This window comes from Podarcis cretensis, assembly GCF_951804945.1.
Source record: "Podarcis cretensis genome assembly, chromosome: 14".
Classification (NCBI taxonomy): Eukaryota; Metazoa; Chordata; class Lepidosauria; order Squamata; family Lacertidae; genus Podarcis; species Podarcis cretensis.
Genome location: NC_137183.1, coordinates 6817421 through 6836119, shown reverse-complemented (window position 1 = coordinate 6836119; position 18699 = coordinate 6817421). Strand labels below are relative to the sequence as shown.

At 44.0% G+C, this 18699-nt stretch overlaps 1 protein-coding gene across 2 annotated transcripts in view; it reads right to left on the bottom strand.

Moving 5' to 3' along the window:
- Positions 1-432: 432 nt before the first annotated feature.
- Positions 433-18699, bottom strand: part of NEDD4 (NEDD4 E3 ubiquitin protein ligase) — a 46049-nt gene continuing 27782 nt past the window's right edge. For both annotated transcript variants that reach the window (XM_079953174.1, XM_079953173.1), the window contains 20 exons: positions 17380-17497; positions 14918-15082; positions 14617-14679; positions 13818-13937; positions 11766-11969; positions 10704-10781; positions 10474-10528; positions 10316-10374; positions 8514-8579; positions 6299-6528; positions 5523-5644; positions 5349-5419; positions 5092-5187; positions 4179-4252; positions 3919-3979; positions 3457-3516; positions 3245-3352; positions 2735-2831; positions 789-861; positions 433-675 (listed from right to left, as the gene is read on the bottom strand). In XM_079953174.1, the coding sequence (XP_079809300.1) occupies positions 573-675; positions 789-861; positions 2735-2831; positions 3245-3352; positions 3457-3516; positions 3919-3979; positions 4179-4252; positions 5092-5187; positions 5349-5419; positions 5523-5644; positions 6299-6528; positions 8514-8579; positions 10316-10374; positions 10474-10528; positions 10704-10781; positions 11766-11969; positions 13818-13937; positions 14617-14679; positions 14918-15082; positions 17380-17497 (2023 nt within the window). In that variant the 3' untranslated portion in view covers positions 433-572. The remainder of the gene's footprint in view (positions 676-788; positions 862-2734; positions 2832-3244; positions 3353-3456; positions 3517-3918; positions 3980-4178; positions 4253-5091; positions 5188-5348; positions 5420-5522; positions 5645-6298; positions 6529-8513; positions 8580-10315; positions 10375-10473; positions 10529-10703; positions 10782-11765; positions 11970-13817; positions 13938-14616; positions 14680-14917; positions 15083-17379; positions 17498-18699) is intronic.

Genomic DNA, 18699 nt, shown 5'->3' with positions numbered 1-18699 from the left:
GCCATCCAGCACCCAGGCACAAGCCCTACCAGCTCGGTGCCTGCAGCAATGTGCACAAGCGCAGCCAGAGCCAGTTTACTGCGCACAGGTGGAAAGATTTTAAGGTTACCCAAAGATATAGTTAAGGTGCTTTGGAAAATCTGAAGAAGTGCTTCGCAACCCAAGAGCAGAATCCGTGGGATGTCCAGCCACCTCTGGAGAGAGAATGCACACATGGACCGACGGATGGACGGAAGACAGACAGACAGACTCGGCTTTTCACAGCTTACGCTTTCAGTAGTTAAGATTGCCAAGGCGGCAAATTCTTGAAAGAGGTAATGCAAGGCTCATTCATGCCAGCCTCACCAGTGTTCATGCGCACCCGCTAATCCAACAGGCAAGAGTTTGAAATGCAAAATACAATTAGCTGTAACTGAAATTAACACTTAAAAAAAAAAAAAAGAGGATACCATAAAGATTCAGTTGCCGTTCAAATGCAGCAACAGAGTCCCTGGAATATTTGTTTAGCTTGTAAACTCTCAAATTGCAGCACAGAAAAGAAGTACAGCATTGTCACCCTCCTCTCCTGGGGCTCAGTCAACGCCATCAAACCCCTGAGCATTTTCAATTGCAAAGTGAAGCTTGTCCCACAAGTCTTCAAAAGATTCATACGGAGGCAAATCCAAGCGGTTAAAACTGGGGTGGGGTGGGGTGGAGATGGATAGAAGAGACAAAAAACAGCTATGTTATATGCCAGGATGAACAGAGGAACAATCTCAACAGAATACTTCATGCTCAGGAATATTTACCAAGTATGAGCTCTCGGCAATTTGTCAGGGCTGCCCCAGTACTCAATGGTGAACAACTGTGGTCCATTTGAACCTGCAAAGAACATACACAGCAAGCCTAATGATTTTAGATCCTCACCTGGTCACAGGGTAAGCCTTGGCTACAGGCAGCTCTCATTTATGGAAGTGGAACATGCAAACTATGGGGAAAAGAAACTAATCCAGCTACAGCAGGGTAAGGGCCAATACTGACTTGTGAAGGTGGTCCAGTGGAGAAGACCTTACTTCTGCCCTGTGGCAAACCCATCCTCATCTGCAACACAAGGTCAAAAGTCTACCTTGCGGGAGCGTGGTAATGGGTTCCTGACATAATGAACGTGATGAGGCTGCTTGAACGCAAAAGAAGCATCTCAGTGTCATGTGCTGACTCCAAAGTTCCTCTAGACTTCATGGCACCTTGTGCAGCCATTAACAGAAGTTGTGAATCATGATATTTAAGAAGTTATTTTCCAAGAATATGCAGACTAAGTTGGTCCCACAACTCCAGCTCTGAGGGAGCAGGACGGAGGGCTCCTGTTAAGTTTTTTTGCTCCTATTTGGGTAATTGCAGCGCAAACAAATAAATACATCTTCCCATTAGTTATTAAATTAATTCTAGTTACTGGGGATAAACAAGAGCTGGTGATTTCGTCAGCTGCATCTCCCCAACCCCACACTGAAGAGGGGTGTGTGTGTGCGTGTGTGTGTGTGTAGGGGAGGGTAGACAGGAAGGGCACATGCAAGGGACCACATGTGCTATTATCAGCTTTACAGAAATGGGGCAGAAACGGGATCTACATTTCCCATCTGGCCTGGGCCTATTGCCAGCTTTGCATGGGCCTTGTTCTCCATTGGACTTGGGAGGAGATCCTGCAAGGTCCATTAGGTGGAGGATAAGTAATCCTTTGCTGGATGTCCTCCCAAGTCAAATGGAGAAAAAGGGCCATGCAAAGCTGGCAATAGGCCCAGGCCAGATGGGAAATGTAGGCCCCGTTTCTGCATTTACTTATCTATATTTCTGTATTAATCTTTTTGACTCTTCTTTAAAAGATTAACATCCTGTGCTAAAGGACGCCCCCCCCCCTTGATTCTCCTTGCAATATCAATAATCCTTACCAAAGACTTGCCCCCTTTGCCTCTACCAGGAGGACTTGGAGTCTGCCCATGCCAACTGGCCCACCTGCTCTGGCCTGAGGGAAACTGGCAGGTAGAAAGTGCAGGAACCCACCCACACCCCACAAATCCCTCTACAAGTTGCCCCCGCATTTATCTTCCTTACACATGATACTGGGACAGGCACACCATCTCTTTTTAGGGTGTTAAGGTAAAGGGACCCCTGACCATTAGGTCCAGTCGTGGCCGACTCTGGGGTTGCGGCGCTCATCTCACTTTATTGGCCGAGGGAGCCAGCGTACAGCTTCCGGGTCATGTGGCCAGCATGACTAAGCCACTTCTGGTGAACCAGAGCAGCACACGGAAACGCCGTTTACCTTCCTGCCAGAGCGGTACCTATTTATCTACTTGCACTTTGACGTGCTTTCGAACTGCTAGGTTGGCAGGAGCAGGGACCGAGCAACGGGAGCTCACCCCGTCACGGGGATTCGAACCGCTGACCTTCTGATCAGCAAGTCCTAGGCTCTGTGGTTTAACTCACAGCACCACCCGCGTCCCTTATTTTTAGGGTGTTATTTTACCCCAATGAGATTTTGAAGGCAATAACTTAAAAGCCCACCTCAGGCCATAAACTCACAAAGAGGCCACCACCACCTCAGCTTCACACACAGACACACCCATCTGTGATACGGGGATAATATTGACCATTTGTAATATGAGGTTGTGAAGGATGACTCAGCGTGTGAAGAATTTGCTCTAGAATGCCCGTGGAAATGCCCTGTTATTGTAACTGTTATTTCCCTGCAAGTGCATACCGTATAGTTCAGCAAATCCATTCATAGGTACGCGGGATGTGCCCGTCACAAACTGAAGGAGTCGGATTCTTTTTTCAGAGTCCATCATCAGCACAGCCTAGGAAGAGTTACAAAGACTTACTGAAATGCTAACCTTATGACCAACCATCACACGTGTTTGTTGTTGTTCAATCTGGTCAATGTGGCTTGTTTATTAAGTGTCTGCTCAGAGAAAATTGGCCTGGTTTCATTCCAAGTGGAGTTTTTTTTGTTTTTTGCTTCCACTGCACAGAAGAAGCATTTGTTGTTAACTTAGGAGGTTGCCAGGATCAGTGATGGGTGGTTAAACAGTGCCACTGTTTTAAGTTGAGTTCCATCCATCTTTAGTACAACCATGGAAGAAGAGAGCATGTTGAGCACTCTATGTACTCTTCGCTACTTGTAGCAGGACATAAACACTCTCACGCAATTCTGGCCTAACATTTGCTTAAAACGTTCCTGCTAGAAGAATGAAATCACCATTTTGGTTACCTTCCAAAACCATTGAATAACTATGTGATTTGCACTGTAGCCGTTTTTGTACTTTGTGTGTTCCCTCCAGTCGTTCACATCTACATCTCCCAGGCCACACATCAGTAACTGAAAAGAGAGAGAGAGAGAGAGAGGAAACATTATCTCAGAAAATATCAACACACAAACTCCCCAAAGGAAACAGGTTTTGAAAGAAGCATAAGAAAGCTTACCTCCAACTCATTTTCATCGAAGATTGTGATGAGATCTTGTGGTATTAGTTCAAAAAAACCCTAGAATACAGAAGAAGCATAAGGCAAGCTGGACAACTGGAATGGCGATGTGTTTGTAGCCATAACCCCACCATTATGGAACCCCCCTCAAAGAAGCTTTGCTGCACCTCGGTCCCATTCCATTTTGGAAGACATTTAGGACAGATTCCTATTTTATCCTGGAGTTTACGGCTGGAGTTAAGAGGGGGGAGAGAGAATCTAAGTTTTCCACATTCTCTTTTGGGGTTTCATGCTGTGCTCACACAGCTTTATGGCTTTAAAAATAATAATTCAAGCCACTCTAGGTATAGAGCAAGGTAAAAATTCAATAGCACACAGGTAAAAAATTAATGGACTGAAATCAATATTGAAAGAGACTATTGACAACGTTAGAACACAAAGAGTATCTGCAAATGACGGTACCTCTTTGAAGGCAGCCATTTGTTTCCTGATCCTGTTCACAAATCTCCACTGTATTACAAGACTGTAAAATGGAAGGAAGTATTGAGTTTTAAACACCAACATGACAGCTACATTTAAAAGGTTTTTACAGATTCTTCATAGCATTAGCTTTAAGATAGAGAAGATTGGAAATTGAACAAAGAGTTTATGGCGAACAGTTGCCACTGGAAAATGCACACACAAGGGGTGGGGTGGTGTCAGTTCTGCAGTCTGTTACTTACTAAATATACTCTTGCTTGTTCTTATTTGTGACCACCACATCTGACCCTCCAGGTTTCAATTCATGTTGATGAGTCTAAAGACAAGAGGACCAAAGCAAACTGAGCACTACATAAGGAGTAAGGCAAAATCTCCTCCTCCTCCCTCCATAAACACAGACCTCCTCTTTGCTGATCACCTGAAGTGAGTGATGAGATACAGGAAGGCTTGCTATTACCAGCTGCAGGGCTTGCTGGCGGAGCTTCAGGATTTCTCCATTTATTTGTGAGGTTTCTTACAGGCCCTTCACCACAGGGTCCCAGGGCGAGTTACAATGAAACAATGATACAATTCAAAATCAAATCAGTATATTTACACCAGAAGCACAGGCAGGTGGTTGACTGCTCTTCCATGAGCTGCTTATCCACATCTTAAGACCACAATAATTGAAACTGGTTCAGCACAGATAGGGCTCTGGGCACCTCCATGGGAGACTTGCTCTAACCATGGCGTCTAATTCTGTCTGTATCTGAGTGTTTTATCCCTAAAGTGTCTCACAAAATTGTCCCAGCAGATTTCTGAGGGTGCCAGAGCAACACTCTCCTGGTCAGATGACAAAAGACCATTTGCTACTCTGAAAAACTAGACCTGGTACCTACATCTGTTTCAAGAGATTAATTTTTTTGTGGTCACAGGCTTGTGGCAGTGTTTTGCTTGTTGCCATGCATGTATGCTTCACTGCAATTTAAACTTATTTTGTAGATGACCACAAATATTGAGACGACCAGGTAAAAACTCTAATTCAACTCACTTATCAACTTACTGTTTCATTATCAAAAAAGCATAAATCAATATTAGACAAGGTAAGACTGAAGCAACCATAAGGCATCCTGTTCCTTTTGAGTGTTCTAATTTAAGCCCTGCATGGCTACAAACCTGCCCAAAAAGTTCTTCATCTACTGTGAATCGGAGGTCTAGTTCCTTGGGATCGTTTTCAAGAATCCACCTCAGAGAACTGTAGTATTCACTGTCCTAGAGTGAACATGACAGGGATGAGTGATTAAGACCAGCAACATAAACCATCCTTTGGGTGGAAGGTGTTAACAAATGTAAATAATGGGTAAGTGTGCACTAATTTAATTCACCATAAAAATGTGAGGCAACAACAGCAGCTTGAGGTGAATGTTACATACCACAGATTCCATATCATGAAGAATTATTGGCTTTTGAAGCATCATTTTGTAAAAAGGGCGAATAAAGAAACCTGCAAGAGACAAAGAGGAAGAGCTTGGTCGCAAAGAAATGTTATGGAGCACAGTGCTAATAATAGCGGCCAAGAAGCAGCCTCTGTAATGTCAAGTACAAACCATCTAAGAGCTTTCCATGGTAGACGGCCATCCCTGCCACACGGCCGATGAACTTGAAGTATGAAAGGTGGTCTTCATTGCACATGCCGGAGTTTGGATTAATCTGGAGAGTATAGTTATCCCTGCAAGGGAAGTAGAGGCCATGTGCGCCATATACTAGCAGTAGACATTTGCTCAAACATCTCAGAAGCTGCCCTATGGGGATCAGGCCATTGGTCCATCAGGATCAGCTTTGACTATGTGGACCAGCAATGGCTCCCTAAAGTCCTTCCCCAACTCTACCTAGAGATACTGAGCACTGAAGCTGCAGTTCAACCAACCTGGAGCACCCAGAGCAGACTCTCTGCCACTGAGCTATTGCCCTTCCCCAGGAACTCAGCATTTGCCATCCATCCAGTCTAGCACTTGCCTCATCCCACTGGGCCTCTCCCAGGTAGAAGTGCAAAGATGAGTTGCAGAAGGGCTGCTTCCTTCACCTCCTCCTCCTGGAGTTTGGCTCAAGGTTAAATTTGGTTCTTAAGATAAGACTCAAATTGTAGAACTGCCATTCTCGAAGAAATGGGCAAAGAGGAGCCTTAGAGTAGCCAAGTTTAGCCAAGAGAAGAAACTTAGTGCTCCCTCTATGCGCGCACACACACACAGCTAACATAGGAGAACTTCAAATGAGGTATGAAGTATCTGGATGGCAGCCTGGCTAATTTGTTGTTTAAGCTGTTCAACATTTCACACCCGCAGAAAAATGGCAGAATCTTGGCCACAGTAGGTGTCTTACTTACGTGGCAGAATATTCAAACAATCCGTAGTATGGGTTAAACATTTCCTTGGAGATGAAGAAGAACCACTCCCTGGCGACCCCTCCATAGTCCAAACCCTTTTCACCATCAAATTCAATCCATAGCCTGGCTTTGAGATACTCTGGCTTCTTTACAGCACTAATTCTTCTGTAGGAGTCTTCGAAAATTGTGGCACGGTGAAGTTTCATTTCAAACTTACTTGGAATATCACCCTGAAGAGAAACACGGTAACTGATTGTTAGAGTAGTCTGTCAAGCAAAATGAAGGGAGGATACTTAAACAGGGCCCTGCACTTTTGGCAAGAAGTTTGATCAATGAAGACTGAAGAATACTCTTCAATTAAACACGGAGCATTTGAAGTTATGTGCCCTAACAAATATCAGCCTAGACTGTTAATGCTCCAAGCTTACAAAGACTACGCTTAAGTAGTATACCTTTTTTAAAGTTATTTTTTCATAGAGCACATAGCTAATGAATTCACTCCCACAAGATGGCCATCAACTTGGATGGCTCTGAAAGACGACTATGTATTTTTTTTAATTAAATCTATATATTGCCCTTCATCTGAGGATCACAGGGCAGGTGACAGGATTAGATGAATTCACAGAGGATAAGGTTTGGATGAGTTTCAGTTAGGTGCTCTGATTGGCGCAGGTGACCACATGTGCTATATAGTATTATTTTATATATATATATATATATATATATATATATATATATATATATATATATATATGCAACCCATCTAACTGGGGTGCCCCAGCCACTCTGGATGGCTCCAAATAAAATCTAAAAAACACAATAAAACACCAACCATTAAAAACTTCCCTGTGCAGGGCAGCCTTCAGATGTCTTCTAAAAGTCATATACTGTAATTTTCGTCCCATAGGACGCTCCGTCCCATAGGACGCACCTAGTTTTTTGGGGGGGAAATAAAGGGGGGGAAATTTCCTTTATTTCCCCCCCCAAAACCAGGTCAGGGAAACCGAACTAGGTCGAGGAACAGCGGGATGGTGGTGTTGCGCCTCCTTGCTGTCCCCCCAGCTTGTGGGGCTGGCCGATGTCTGTCCGGTACATGGGGCCCTCTGCTTTAGGGCGCCCCGGGCGGCAGGCTGCTATCCGCAGCGTGGGGAGCCCTACGGGGAACTCCCGCAGGGCTCCAACATGCTGCGGATGTCTGCCCGGCGCGAGGGGCGCTCTGCTTCAGGGCGCACCTCGCACCGTGCGGCAGGCTGCTATCCGCAGCGTGGGGAGCCCTGCGGGAACTCCCGCAGGGCTGCCTAGGCTGCGGATGTGTTCCCGAAGCACCGGGCGCTCTGCTTTCAGCGCGCCCAGCGCTCCGGGAAGCAGGCTGCTATCCGCAGCCTAGACAGCCCTGCGGGAACTCCCGCAGGGCTGCCTAGGCTGCGGATGTGTTCCTGAAGCCTGGAGAGCGAGAGGGGTCGGTGCGCACCGACCCCTCTTGCTCTCCAAGCTTCAGCGAAAGCCTGCATTTGCCCCATAGGACGCACCCAGATTTCCCCTTCATTTTTGGAGGGGAAAAAGTGCGTCTTATAGGACGAAAAATACGGTAGTTATTTATCTGTTCAACATCTGAGGGGGGGGGGGTTGTTCCACAGGGTGGGTGCCACTTCTGAGGAGACCCTCTGCCTCGTTCCCTGTAACTTCACATCTCACAGTGGAGGAACTGCCAGACCCCTTGACCCCTGCCCTTCATGACCAATAAAAACTAAGAGGGACGGCTGGTTGCATACCTGTTGCTGGGGATCAAAAATGGGGAGAGCATTGCTGGTGCACTCAACTCATGCTTGTGGGCATTCTGTAATGGGCCGATGTGGGAACAGGATGCTGGACTTGATGGGTCCTGGGTACCCTTTGGTCTGACCCAGCAGGGTTTTTCTTATGTATAGTTAACAAGGTGGGCATGTGTGTGCAACTGTACTTTTGTGCCAAGTGACTATTTAGAGTAGTCTGTACACTAGTCATTCCACTGGTTTGTTCAGTGGTACATCATGTAACATTGTCATAGCCCAGGGGGCAGGGGAAGATCACTAATCGTAGTCCGGGGGGGGGGGGGAGAGAGAGAGAGAGGTGATACACTGCTGATCTTTGCACTCATTGCAAGAGAAGAAGACAGGAGAAGCAGCACACATTCTGGAAACATATTCACTTTGAAGTTACTAGACTCATAACTTACTTGCTTTTTTAACTTCTTTCTGAAGAATTCATACTTTCTTTTATAGTCTCTGGAATAAGGCACAGCCTTTGAAGAAGAAGGGGGAAGGGTAGAAGAACGTAAGATGTCCAAGTATCCAACTTCACATTTCATTGGGGCAAATATTTGTTGATGCATGAAAGTTTCTGCCTTAGGCCGGGGGATTACAGTTTTGTGAGAGAATTTGGGGTGGGAGGACACTCAGGAGGTAACTAGAGCATCTTTCAGTTATACCACACACTTGTTTTGCAATCCTTGTCCACAGTACTACCCAAAGTTTATGAACAACTTGGGTTAAGAATGCTGCAAACCCGGAAGTAGGTGTTTTGGTTTGTGAACTTTGCCTTGGAATAAGAACATGTTTCACTTCCTGTTGAGTGTGTTCCATTTGTAAATTGAGTCCCCCGCTGCTATGGGAAAGCACGCCTTGGTTTAAGAACACTTTGGTTTAAGAACAGACTTCCAGAACGGATTAAGTTCGTAAACCAAGGTACCACTGTATTCATATAAATTTATTCCCAAAAAAAATTCTCATTTTCTGCAAGCCAGCATTGATCACTTATCCCTTACAAACATAAAATCAGCCCCTTTAGTAAATCTCCTTAGCTTTTTCTATTTTGTCTGGGGGGAAATAATGAACAGGAACAGATCCCACAACGGATCCAAAATGGTTCAGATACCACCTTTAGTAAATAGTTTCCACAGAGCCTGCCAAAAGGGGCCTGAGTTCACTCCACCTACTTATCTCAGGGATGCAACTGAGCTGTGGCTGGAGATCAGTTTGAGAGCCTTGCACTTTATTTAAAAGCATTTCTAAACTGCTTAATGTTTCAAAATATCTCTAAGTGGTGTACACAATATGTACAATATAAATCCCCTATCCCTTAAAAGAAAAGGACAACCCAAAATCAATGAAACAGTATGAAAGCATAAAATGAAGATTTGGGGATTCAGATGCATAAAACTAGGTTCAATCTTATGGCTCAGTTGTGATGAGGGGAGTCTCAAGAATTCTTCTCAAATACAACTGTCACTATAGAGATGGGTGAAACCACTTTTCACCCCTCCCACCATCTCAGTTTAGACGAGCTTTCCAAAAGAAAGAAAGAAAGAAAGAAAGAAAGAAAGAAAGAAAGAAATCTGAAAAACACACGATTTCCAAGTCAATTCCCAAGTTAGATGGTACCAGGAACCCATGCCAGGAATCAAGTACCTCTCTTCACCCAGGCCTTTTATTTTCCTGGTAGAAGCAATGGAGAGGGGGCCCTTCAAGGCACTCCCCTTGCAAAACCATCATTACCAGCTGGTGTTTGGAATGCTGGACTGGCTCAAAGAGCCCTGGGGGAAGAGTTACCGGTACTTTAGCTCACTTAATGTTTACTAGCCACCTTGCCAAATTTCCCCAAGGCCACATACAATATCTGATAAAATCAGTTTGAAACATATACAATAGTAAAACAATAGACAGATGAACATCACTGAGCTCCAGGATATGTTCATCTTCACAAGCACTGCCCCCACCTCCTGCCTGTGAATTTCAACACCATCGCCTCCCACCACTAACTCAATTCCTGGCCCCATTTCAGTCACTTCTCACATTCAAAATAACTGCACCAATGCATTTGAACCATTTGGTATCCTCTTATTTCTACCATACAGTTTGCCAACTGCTCAGAAGGATAAATATTGAACCTTCTGAGGTGAAGGTGCCCTGGGGTGAACAGAAGATGCAAATACTTGGCTAGCTGCTACAACTGATTTTAAAGTAATCTAGGGAGTCTTACTGGTCCAGCTATTGCGACATTCTGCAAGCGAGGGTCTTCCCACTGAGTTTTCTTGGTATCTGCAAGCACACATATGTATTAGTTGCAATAAGGCTGAGCAATAAGGGAGAGTCATATTATATCTTATAAGAGAGAGTCGTGCTATAACTTCTACATACTGTGGTTTATGTAGAATGTTCTTCCATCTGTATGTATTCGTTCTTCCCAGCCAGGCTAAAGGAAAGAGAGAAAACCATAAGTACCCGTTGGCAGGATGCTAAATGATGGGTGTGCTGGCATGGTTCCACAGATTTAAACAGCAGCAGCCTTTTATAATGCTTAATGGTTTGTGCTTAATGGTAATCTGAGGGATGTAAAATATTAAAAAGGCCAAGAGGCAGGTGCTTACCGGTAAAGGGCTAAGGTCTGCAGGGTCCAAAGAGGTCCTTCTTCTCACTTGAGCAGGAATTCTCAATCTGGGGTCATCCTTTGACAAGGGAAAAAACACTGTTAAGCTACTGTTTTAGCCACAGACATTTAAGACCCCTGCCTGGATGCTAAAGGAAGGCCTCCACACAAGGGAAGCCACTGAACTCTACTTTCCCACAAGCAGCTGGAGGCAGAATTCAAACAGCAGATCCATGTGACACTTCACGGAGAGGAAGATTTCCCCATAGAAATCCAGCCATGCCTCTCTCCATGGGCGAAATCATGGTTCAACGGGACTTAATCCCTGGAAAATGTGCTTAGAACTGCTGCTTTCAGTCAGCAAATCTGACAGATTTAAGCAGCCCTATCTGCTCCCCATTTCTTTCAAAAGCGAATTCTGCTTTCTCGGGGCAACTGCTCCTTTTGTTAGCAGCTTCCCTCCAGGCAATGACAGAATGTTCTCCAGAAAGAGAAACTGACACGCCATGCTGGGGTTTGAGACCAGTGCCTGGATTGGGGTCGGGTGGGGAGGAGAGATATAGCTCTGGCTCAGCTTTGCTTTATGGAAACAGGCTTGTTCTCAACTCTGTTTTCTTCGCAGCCAGTGGATTTTCTTGTTACTTTACTGTTTTTGGTTTTTATGATCAAAACAAATAAATGGCTACTAGGGTACAACTGAAGCAGCTAGCAGGATAAGTAACACAGCAAGGAATCAGGAAGGGAAGGTGCTTAAGAGCAGGACCTGCTAGCAAGTCAGTGCCTTGTGTGAGGCAGATCACATGGAAACCAAGCTCAGAGGGAGCCTTTCAAGGGGACAAGCCGGCCCTTCCCTTCCTCAGAGAAAGTCACAGATTCCTCCTCTTTCACGTGATACTGCTGGGAAGTGTCTGCAGTTCAGCAAAGGTCAATCAGCAAGCCAAACACTCTTGCGGGTGTAAGGACCTTGGCATTGCTCTTTAAAGAATTGTCCTTTCACCCCACCCACCTTCTGTCTCCTCAATATTAAAAATACACAGCAGCATTAAATCCAGAAGCTACTTACCCACGTTGTTGTTTTGGTATTGTGGTCAATAAAGAAAGGCCTCCCATTTGGAGCGTTACGAACTTCCCAGCCTTTTGGGAGAAGTCCTAGATCAGCTTCTGGGGGTTTCTGGAACGAAGGCTGCTGCAGTGAGTCATCTGATGCCAACTGTTGTCTGGAGGAACAATGTGGAGCCGTGGCCGGCTGACCCACATCCACCCCGATCTGATGGAAAATTGAGAATGCAAGTAGAGTGAAATGCGCGGGCAAGCAGGGAAGAGCTTGCTCAACGCCTCAAGCCAGAGTTTATGAGATGGATTACACAAGAGGGAATGTTACCAGTCTCAGTTATCATGTCTTACAATTGGCAGAATACAGGTTGGTTGTTTTTAATGGGGGGCAATTTCAAATTATTTGTTTTAAAATTATTACTGAGGTTTGGCTTAAGAGTGTTCTTTTCCTGATTTGCACATACGGTTTGCACAAGAGTGATAAAGTCCCCAGTTATTTTTCACTAAATGGTTGTTTATCTACTAATTAGTGGGTGTCAGTAAACTCTGTTTATTTTTTGAGTATGGTTAATGTTGTTTGTAATTTATATGGCAGGCATGTTGTTTTTGTTTTTTAAAAAATAAATGTTAGGTTAGATGATATATTGGTGTATGACATGATCCATCCACTTTCTCCCCCTTACGGTTTTTTGTGTGTATATATAATATGCATATATATTGCTGTAAATCACTTGGAGACCTCCAAGTGACAATAGGTTTAATAAATAATAATAATAATAAGGGAGAAGAGTCGGTGGAAGAAGATTGGAAGAAATTTAAAGTTTATTTACAGAAACACTGTAAAATTAAGGAATGTTAGAAGGAGGCTGGAATGAAGTTATGTGGCTTTAGCGGAAATATTATAAAGGATTAAGTAAAAATAGATTGTTAATGGATGAAAGGAGGAAAGGTAAAGTTACATTATATTAAGATAAATTATAGGATAAAAATTGGGAAAGATGGAAAGGATTTGCTGAAATAGCTAACCAAACTAGAATACAAAAAAAGGGAGGTGCGAGGAGGTCAAGGAAACAAGTAAATAAAAGATAAGTTATGGGAAGGTTCGTTGTATTTCTTTAATTGTTTCTATTTTTCTGTTGTTTTTTTCTATTCTCTTCTTTTTTTACTGTGATGTGTTGTTATGTTTTTGTTTAACTTGGAATTATGTCTTTTTCTTTTTGTAACATTTAAAACTTTAATAATTATTTTAAAAAATAAATAAATAATAATAATAATAGTAACAGTTGTGCTTTTGATGCGGGAGGACAATATCTATTCCTACTTGTTAGTTTATCTTAATTAATCAGAGGTCTTGTGCAGGACTGTAGCTATACTGAAATTCTGATAAAGATCTTGCACAAGACCCCTGCATTTTCTTTTTTTAAGCCCAATGTGTGCACTCCAATTACAGACGCTCAGGTAAACTCTTGCATGTACTGAAGTGCCCTCAGCATGGGACCCTTGGATGGATATAAGACATGCTTGCATCATTTGGGCTGCTGGAAGAAAATGGCAGGTTGTGCTCAGGGGACGAGCAAATGGAACAAAAGGATGACAACCAATTCTTCACAGATCTCAAAGAAACATGATTCACTGGTTTCAAGGTGCCCCAATAGGAAACAGGATGAGACAAACTCTGTCAGCTCCTTAATGCAATTTCCAATGCTATCATCCAAATACATGTTGATACAAGCAAACTCTGTAGTGACATGCACACCATCAGGGATAGTGGAGTTTGTTGCACTGTTTATCTGAACAGGGACAAAGGACCTGTGGCTCTCTGAAGATCAGACTGCAATTTCCATCATCCCAGACTAATGTCCATGCTGGGCTGATGGGAGCTGGGCATTCCAGAAGACTGAAAGACTACAAGGTCCATGTTTTCTTATCCAATGAGACTTGCAAGGAAAGCTTGAATAAGCAGGAACTGATTGCTGTACGTTTTAGTGACTTGGCCAAACCCCATGCAGCAATCTTAATTCTAGATCAGATGACTATGGGGTGGGGGGTGGGGGAAAGGTACCTGTACAGCTGGCTTCTTCCAGGTGGTAGTCTGGGAATTGTGGTCTATATAATACGGCCTTCCTTTGTCATCTTTCCTTACTTCCCAGCCTGGAGGCAGTCCAGATGAAGTAGGCAGTAACTAAAAGAAGATAGAATTAGCTGGCAAAGGCTACTTGTGGGGTGTGTTTTTTCAGGGCTCAGACACTTCACAGAACAAAGATTTAAATATTTTAGGAAGCAAGTTGGCAACTGAAAAGAATGTACATGCCAACTAAGTTAACTGCTGTGTTAGGCAGTTATCAATACAGTCAACCTCCACCACCCACTAGGCAGTCTCCTACTCCATCTGTGAGCAAGTCCAGAGGTGGTAAACTAATATAAAGCAACATCAGCCACTGGCAATAAATTTGACCAACAGAAAGAAGTTGCAGGTGCCATCCCAGTCAGTCAGCAGTATTCTGATCATACATAAGTTTGCCTAGCCCCATTTTGGAAGCTAGGAGTGAATTCCAAACACCAACAGTGTGCTGTTTGAAGGGAGTTCTACTTGTTTTCAGATTAACTGCTCATTTCCCCTCCATTCACCACCACTTTGCTAAGCTAATCACCCTCCAAACTAGTTCTTCTCTCCTATCTGTTTTCCTATTCTTTGGTGATCTTGAATCAGCACAGGAAACCCTTCAACACTATTCCAATATATTCTCCCAATGCTTTAGGTCGTAGTGAAAGGATTGCAGTAACACGGACGGAGCACATGCGACTTGGTCACATGCAGTAAAAAGAGTCAATCAGGCAGGATAATTCAGAGCTTAACTTACAACAGGAAGAGCTGGTTGTTCTTCAGCTTGGTACGACTGAGAGTTACTTCTGCTTAAATCACTCTTGAAGGACAAGAGAGGGAAAGGCTTTTTAGTTCTACATTTACTGTTGTGATGAGCAGCACATGCAGAGGTGACAATCCCTGGTACATGCATACCCTACTATGCTTACCCAATACACCAGAAACCAGGAGATGGAACTAGGCTACCCTTTGAACAAGCTAGCTGTTGGGAGAGGGTGTCTTCAGGGGCAGACCCTGCTGCTTAAAGCATGCAATGTTTGATTTATCATCATGCTTACAGTGCAGGAAGCTGCTTGGGCAGCAGTGGAACTCCCAGAGGTCGTAAGCTCTGTGCTCAGTTCTTCTGTAAGGCTGTTCTCTGCCTCAGAATTGTGTTGCACAGTGACTTGGGGAGTCTGGTTGCTGTACATAGTTGCTTCATCTTCTGTGATGATCTCCCAACTCTAAGAAACGTTAAATATTTCATCAGAATTTTAATGTCACTATCATCATCACCATCACTTTATCTCGCTGTGTGGGAATCCCTCACAGATGACCACAGTGCCTGGAGACAGACAGTCAGGTCTATCCATGGCTGTGACCAGAGGAAGAATGACTGCTGGGAGGAGCACAGGCAGAAGAAACAACATGGTGCATCTGCAGCAGCACAACCAGACGTCTCCATCTGCCCCAGCTGCAACAAAACATGTCTCTCCCAAATCAGTCTCTGCAGCCACAGCTGGTGCTGGAACTCCAACGGTTTGACTTTGACATACTCTTCCACTGTCTCTCAAGACAGACAGGTGACAACAATTATTATTTAACTGATTTTCATTCTAAGGTCCCAAAGCAGATTATAACATTAAGACTCAATATTTAAAACACTTTAAAACAACTTACAATTACAAAAATAAGGTGGGCCCCCATCACTTCCGGGTCGGCGCCATCGCCGAATGGCGGACTCCCTCCGAGCTCCGGAGGGAGTCGGCTGGGTAGGGGTCGGGTCCTGCCGTGCCGGCGACGCGGGGACCCTCAAAAACCATGGGCGGAGATGCCCATGGACTTGGTGACTCGGCGGGCACCGTTTGCGCCCCCCCGACCCGCGAAGGAGCCTTTTTAAAGGCTGCGGAGCGGGTGACGGGGGGGGGTGTGGTGCTGTGAGTCCAATGCTTCCCCTGCCCAGCGAAGCCGCATGCCATTCGGCGGAGAGCAACGACTTCTTCTTTGAAAATTTCGGATTTGGACTAAAAGGAACAACCCGTGAGTAAATTGATTGGACTTAAAAGGGAAATTTGATCTTTGAATTTGGAGCGAGCGGGGGGAGTGCAAAAAGGAAGTCCGCCCCCCCCCCTGTTGTAGATGGCTCAACGCAAGGATTTGACAACTAAGATCGAGAGATGAACTTGTTTACCTGAAAAAAAATTTTAACTTCACGAAGGGAAATTACAATAATTGTGCTGGAGGAGAAGACTGATTTGTGGGAACTAAAATGCAACCCCCCCGGGAACCGGGAACGATCCGCTATGAGAGACTGGTGAAGAGACACAGAAACTTTGACAGCTGTCAAAGTAGCTGTCAAAGCAGGAAAATAAAAGAGAACTTTGTTACAATGGCTTTGCTGGCTAGATTTGTTACAATTTGGACATAAATTATTGGAAATAAAGGCAACAAGTTATTTGACTTTTGGGTCTGATTTTGAAAGAAATTAAGTTACCATATTCCCTCTAGAGGGAGGCTGGGACATTGCAACAGTAGCAGCAAGTGGAAAAATACTATGAATTTGAGCAGGATCTGTTATCTCTTGGGAAAGCTGCAAAAACGAAGCATTATTTTGTCTACAGAGGTTTCTATACTAAAGGAGACAATGGATTTATCTATTGAAGAAAGGAAGGGACTTGACGCAAGTTATGTTCCTGAATAACAAAAGCCTCTGTGGAGAACAAGAAGTTTCTGAATTAGAAGGTTTCTGCAGCAGAACAGGAAAAAGCAACCTGAGGAATAAGAGCTGGACCAAATTTGAAGCCGGAGTATTTGGAACATCCAGACTTTAAAAGGACCAAGAAATAGAATTTAAGTTAGACTCTTAAACATAGAGGTCTGGATGGAAGAACAATGACTTTTTCTGAGAGTTTTTTCGAGATTGGACTTTCTGAAATTAAAAGCTATCAAAAGACGGCAAAGTGGAGTTGAGATATAGACGTGGATACACCAGGCTGGCAGTAGACAATGGATGAACTTTGGGGATTGGAACCGAGGAATGGGGGGGGGGGGGGAGATTTGGAATCCAAAGGCTGTAAAATTATATATTATTTCTTTCTTTACTTTTTTCATGTTTGTTGTTTGAAAATAGGGGAATTCGTGGAAGGGAAATGGGGTCGATCTTAGGGAATTATATAAAATATAAGGAGAAATGGTTCATTAAGATAAATAAGATAAATTAATTTGGAATAAATGGGTTATTTAAAATTACAAATAAGGTTTTAAAATTTGGGGTAAGAATCTGTGGAATCAATTTAAGGGAAATGGAATACAAGAGGGGGAGGGGGGGGGGAGTCCGGGAAAGATGCCACTGAAACCAAGTGTAAATCATATTTGTTTTTTCTTTCTTTCTTGCTATCTTTCCTTTTTATTCTGGAAAATTTTTAATAAATATTATTAAAAAAAATAATAATAATAAGGTGGGCCCTAAAAATATCCATCTCAAGTGTCAAAAGTCAGGGTAAAGAGGTGCTATGAAAGCTATGAAAAGTGAGGTTCCCACCTCAGGAGATTCTCTGTGGTCCAGATTCTCCGCCTCCTCGGTTATTTGATGCCGGCGAGCAAAAGCATGCTGCACTTCCAGCTGAATGTTGCCAGTCTCTGCATCGGGTCCGTTGTCCCTGCACAAAAATGTTGTTTAAGGGAACATGGGAGGTGGGTGGATTCTGAGGCTTCAAATATTTGAAGAGGTACAATGTAAACGAAAGGTTTGCTTTCATAGGGAGACGAGGCAGGTCACAAGATTAAATCATGGAGCTGGCTGAGAAGCTTAAAGCAGACCAACATAAGGCATTTGGAAGAGCTTTCAGTGTTTTGAATGACCGGAGGCTATGACAAGCTTCAGGCCTGACACGGGTCTCTTCCAGACGAAGGGTTTAATCTGTTTTTGTAGTTTTATTACTGTATTTTTTCTTGTTTGGAACTGGGGCCAGTGCTATCATCAGGCCAACAAGGCAGCCACCAAGGGCACAGACCTCAGGGGGGCGCAATACTGACCTTTGAGGGGCACGGTTTTATACAGATTAGTTTTTGTTATATGATAATGTTTGACATTTATTTTATATTTTGAAGAATTTTATCATTTCTCTGAGACATCTGTCTTTGAAAACTGAAGTTAGCACAACAACAAAAATTGGGAGGGGTGCAAATTTTGCTTGCCTAGAGCACAAAATGGCCTGGCGCTGTCACTGCTTCTAACTGATTTTAGGGCTTTTTAGTGGGGAGCTATAAGCAAATTTAATAAACCTAGCCTGCTCCCCAGTCACTACCTTCCTTCCAAGGGAAGAGCAGGAAGAGTCTTGGGAGGTTTCGGTTGTTCACCTGCAGAGTTGGGGCCTGAGGTGCTTACCCTTCCTTCCTAGCATCTGGGAACTGCTACCCTGCTAAAGCTCAGGAGGGAGACACAAGGGCCCCAGTGATCTGTGAAGAAGGTGGTGGAGAGTTGAGACGGCTCTTCTTTTTTTATCCTGTTGCCACTACAAGTATATGCATCTCTAATATACTGTGAGACAGAAGAAGTGCAATCCATCTGAAAAAGACAGCTAAAGGCTATTTCTCATGATCTTTCCTTTCCTTTCTATTCTGCCTGCGCTTCTATTCCTGCTGCCTGCTTCTTCCTCGGACATAATCCTGTGCCACCTCCTGCCCAGTTTCTAGGCCCGCTGACCGCTTTGTGTTTCCTCCAGTGCTGCAAGAAGGGCAATGACCCACATTGGCTCCTTCCTTCCTTCCTTTCTGGATGCAGCTGAAGAGGAAGAGGCATTAAGGGGTACTGCAAAGCTGTAAAAGAAGCCTACTGGTGCTGACTTCTGGGGAAATAAGA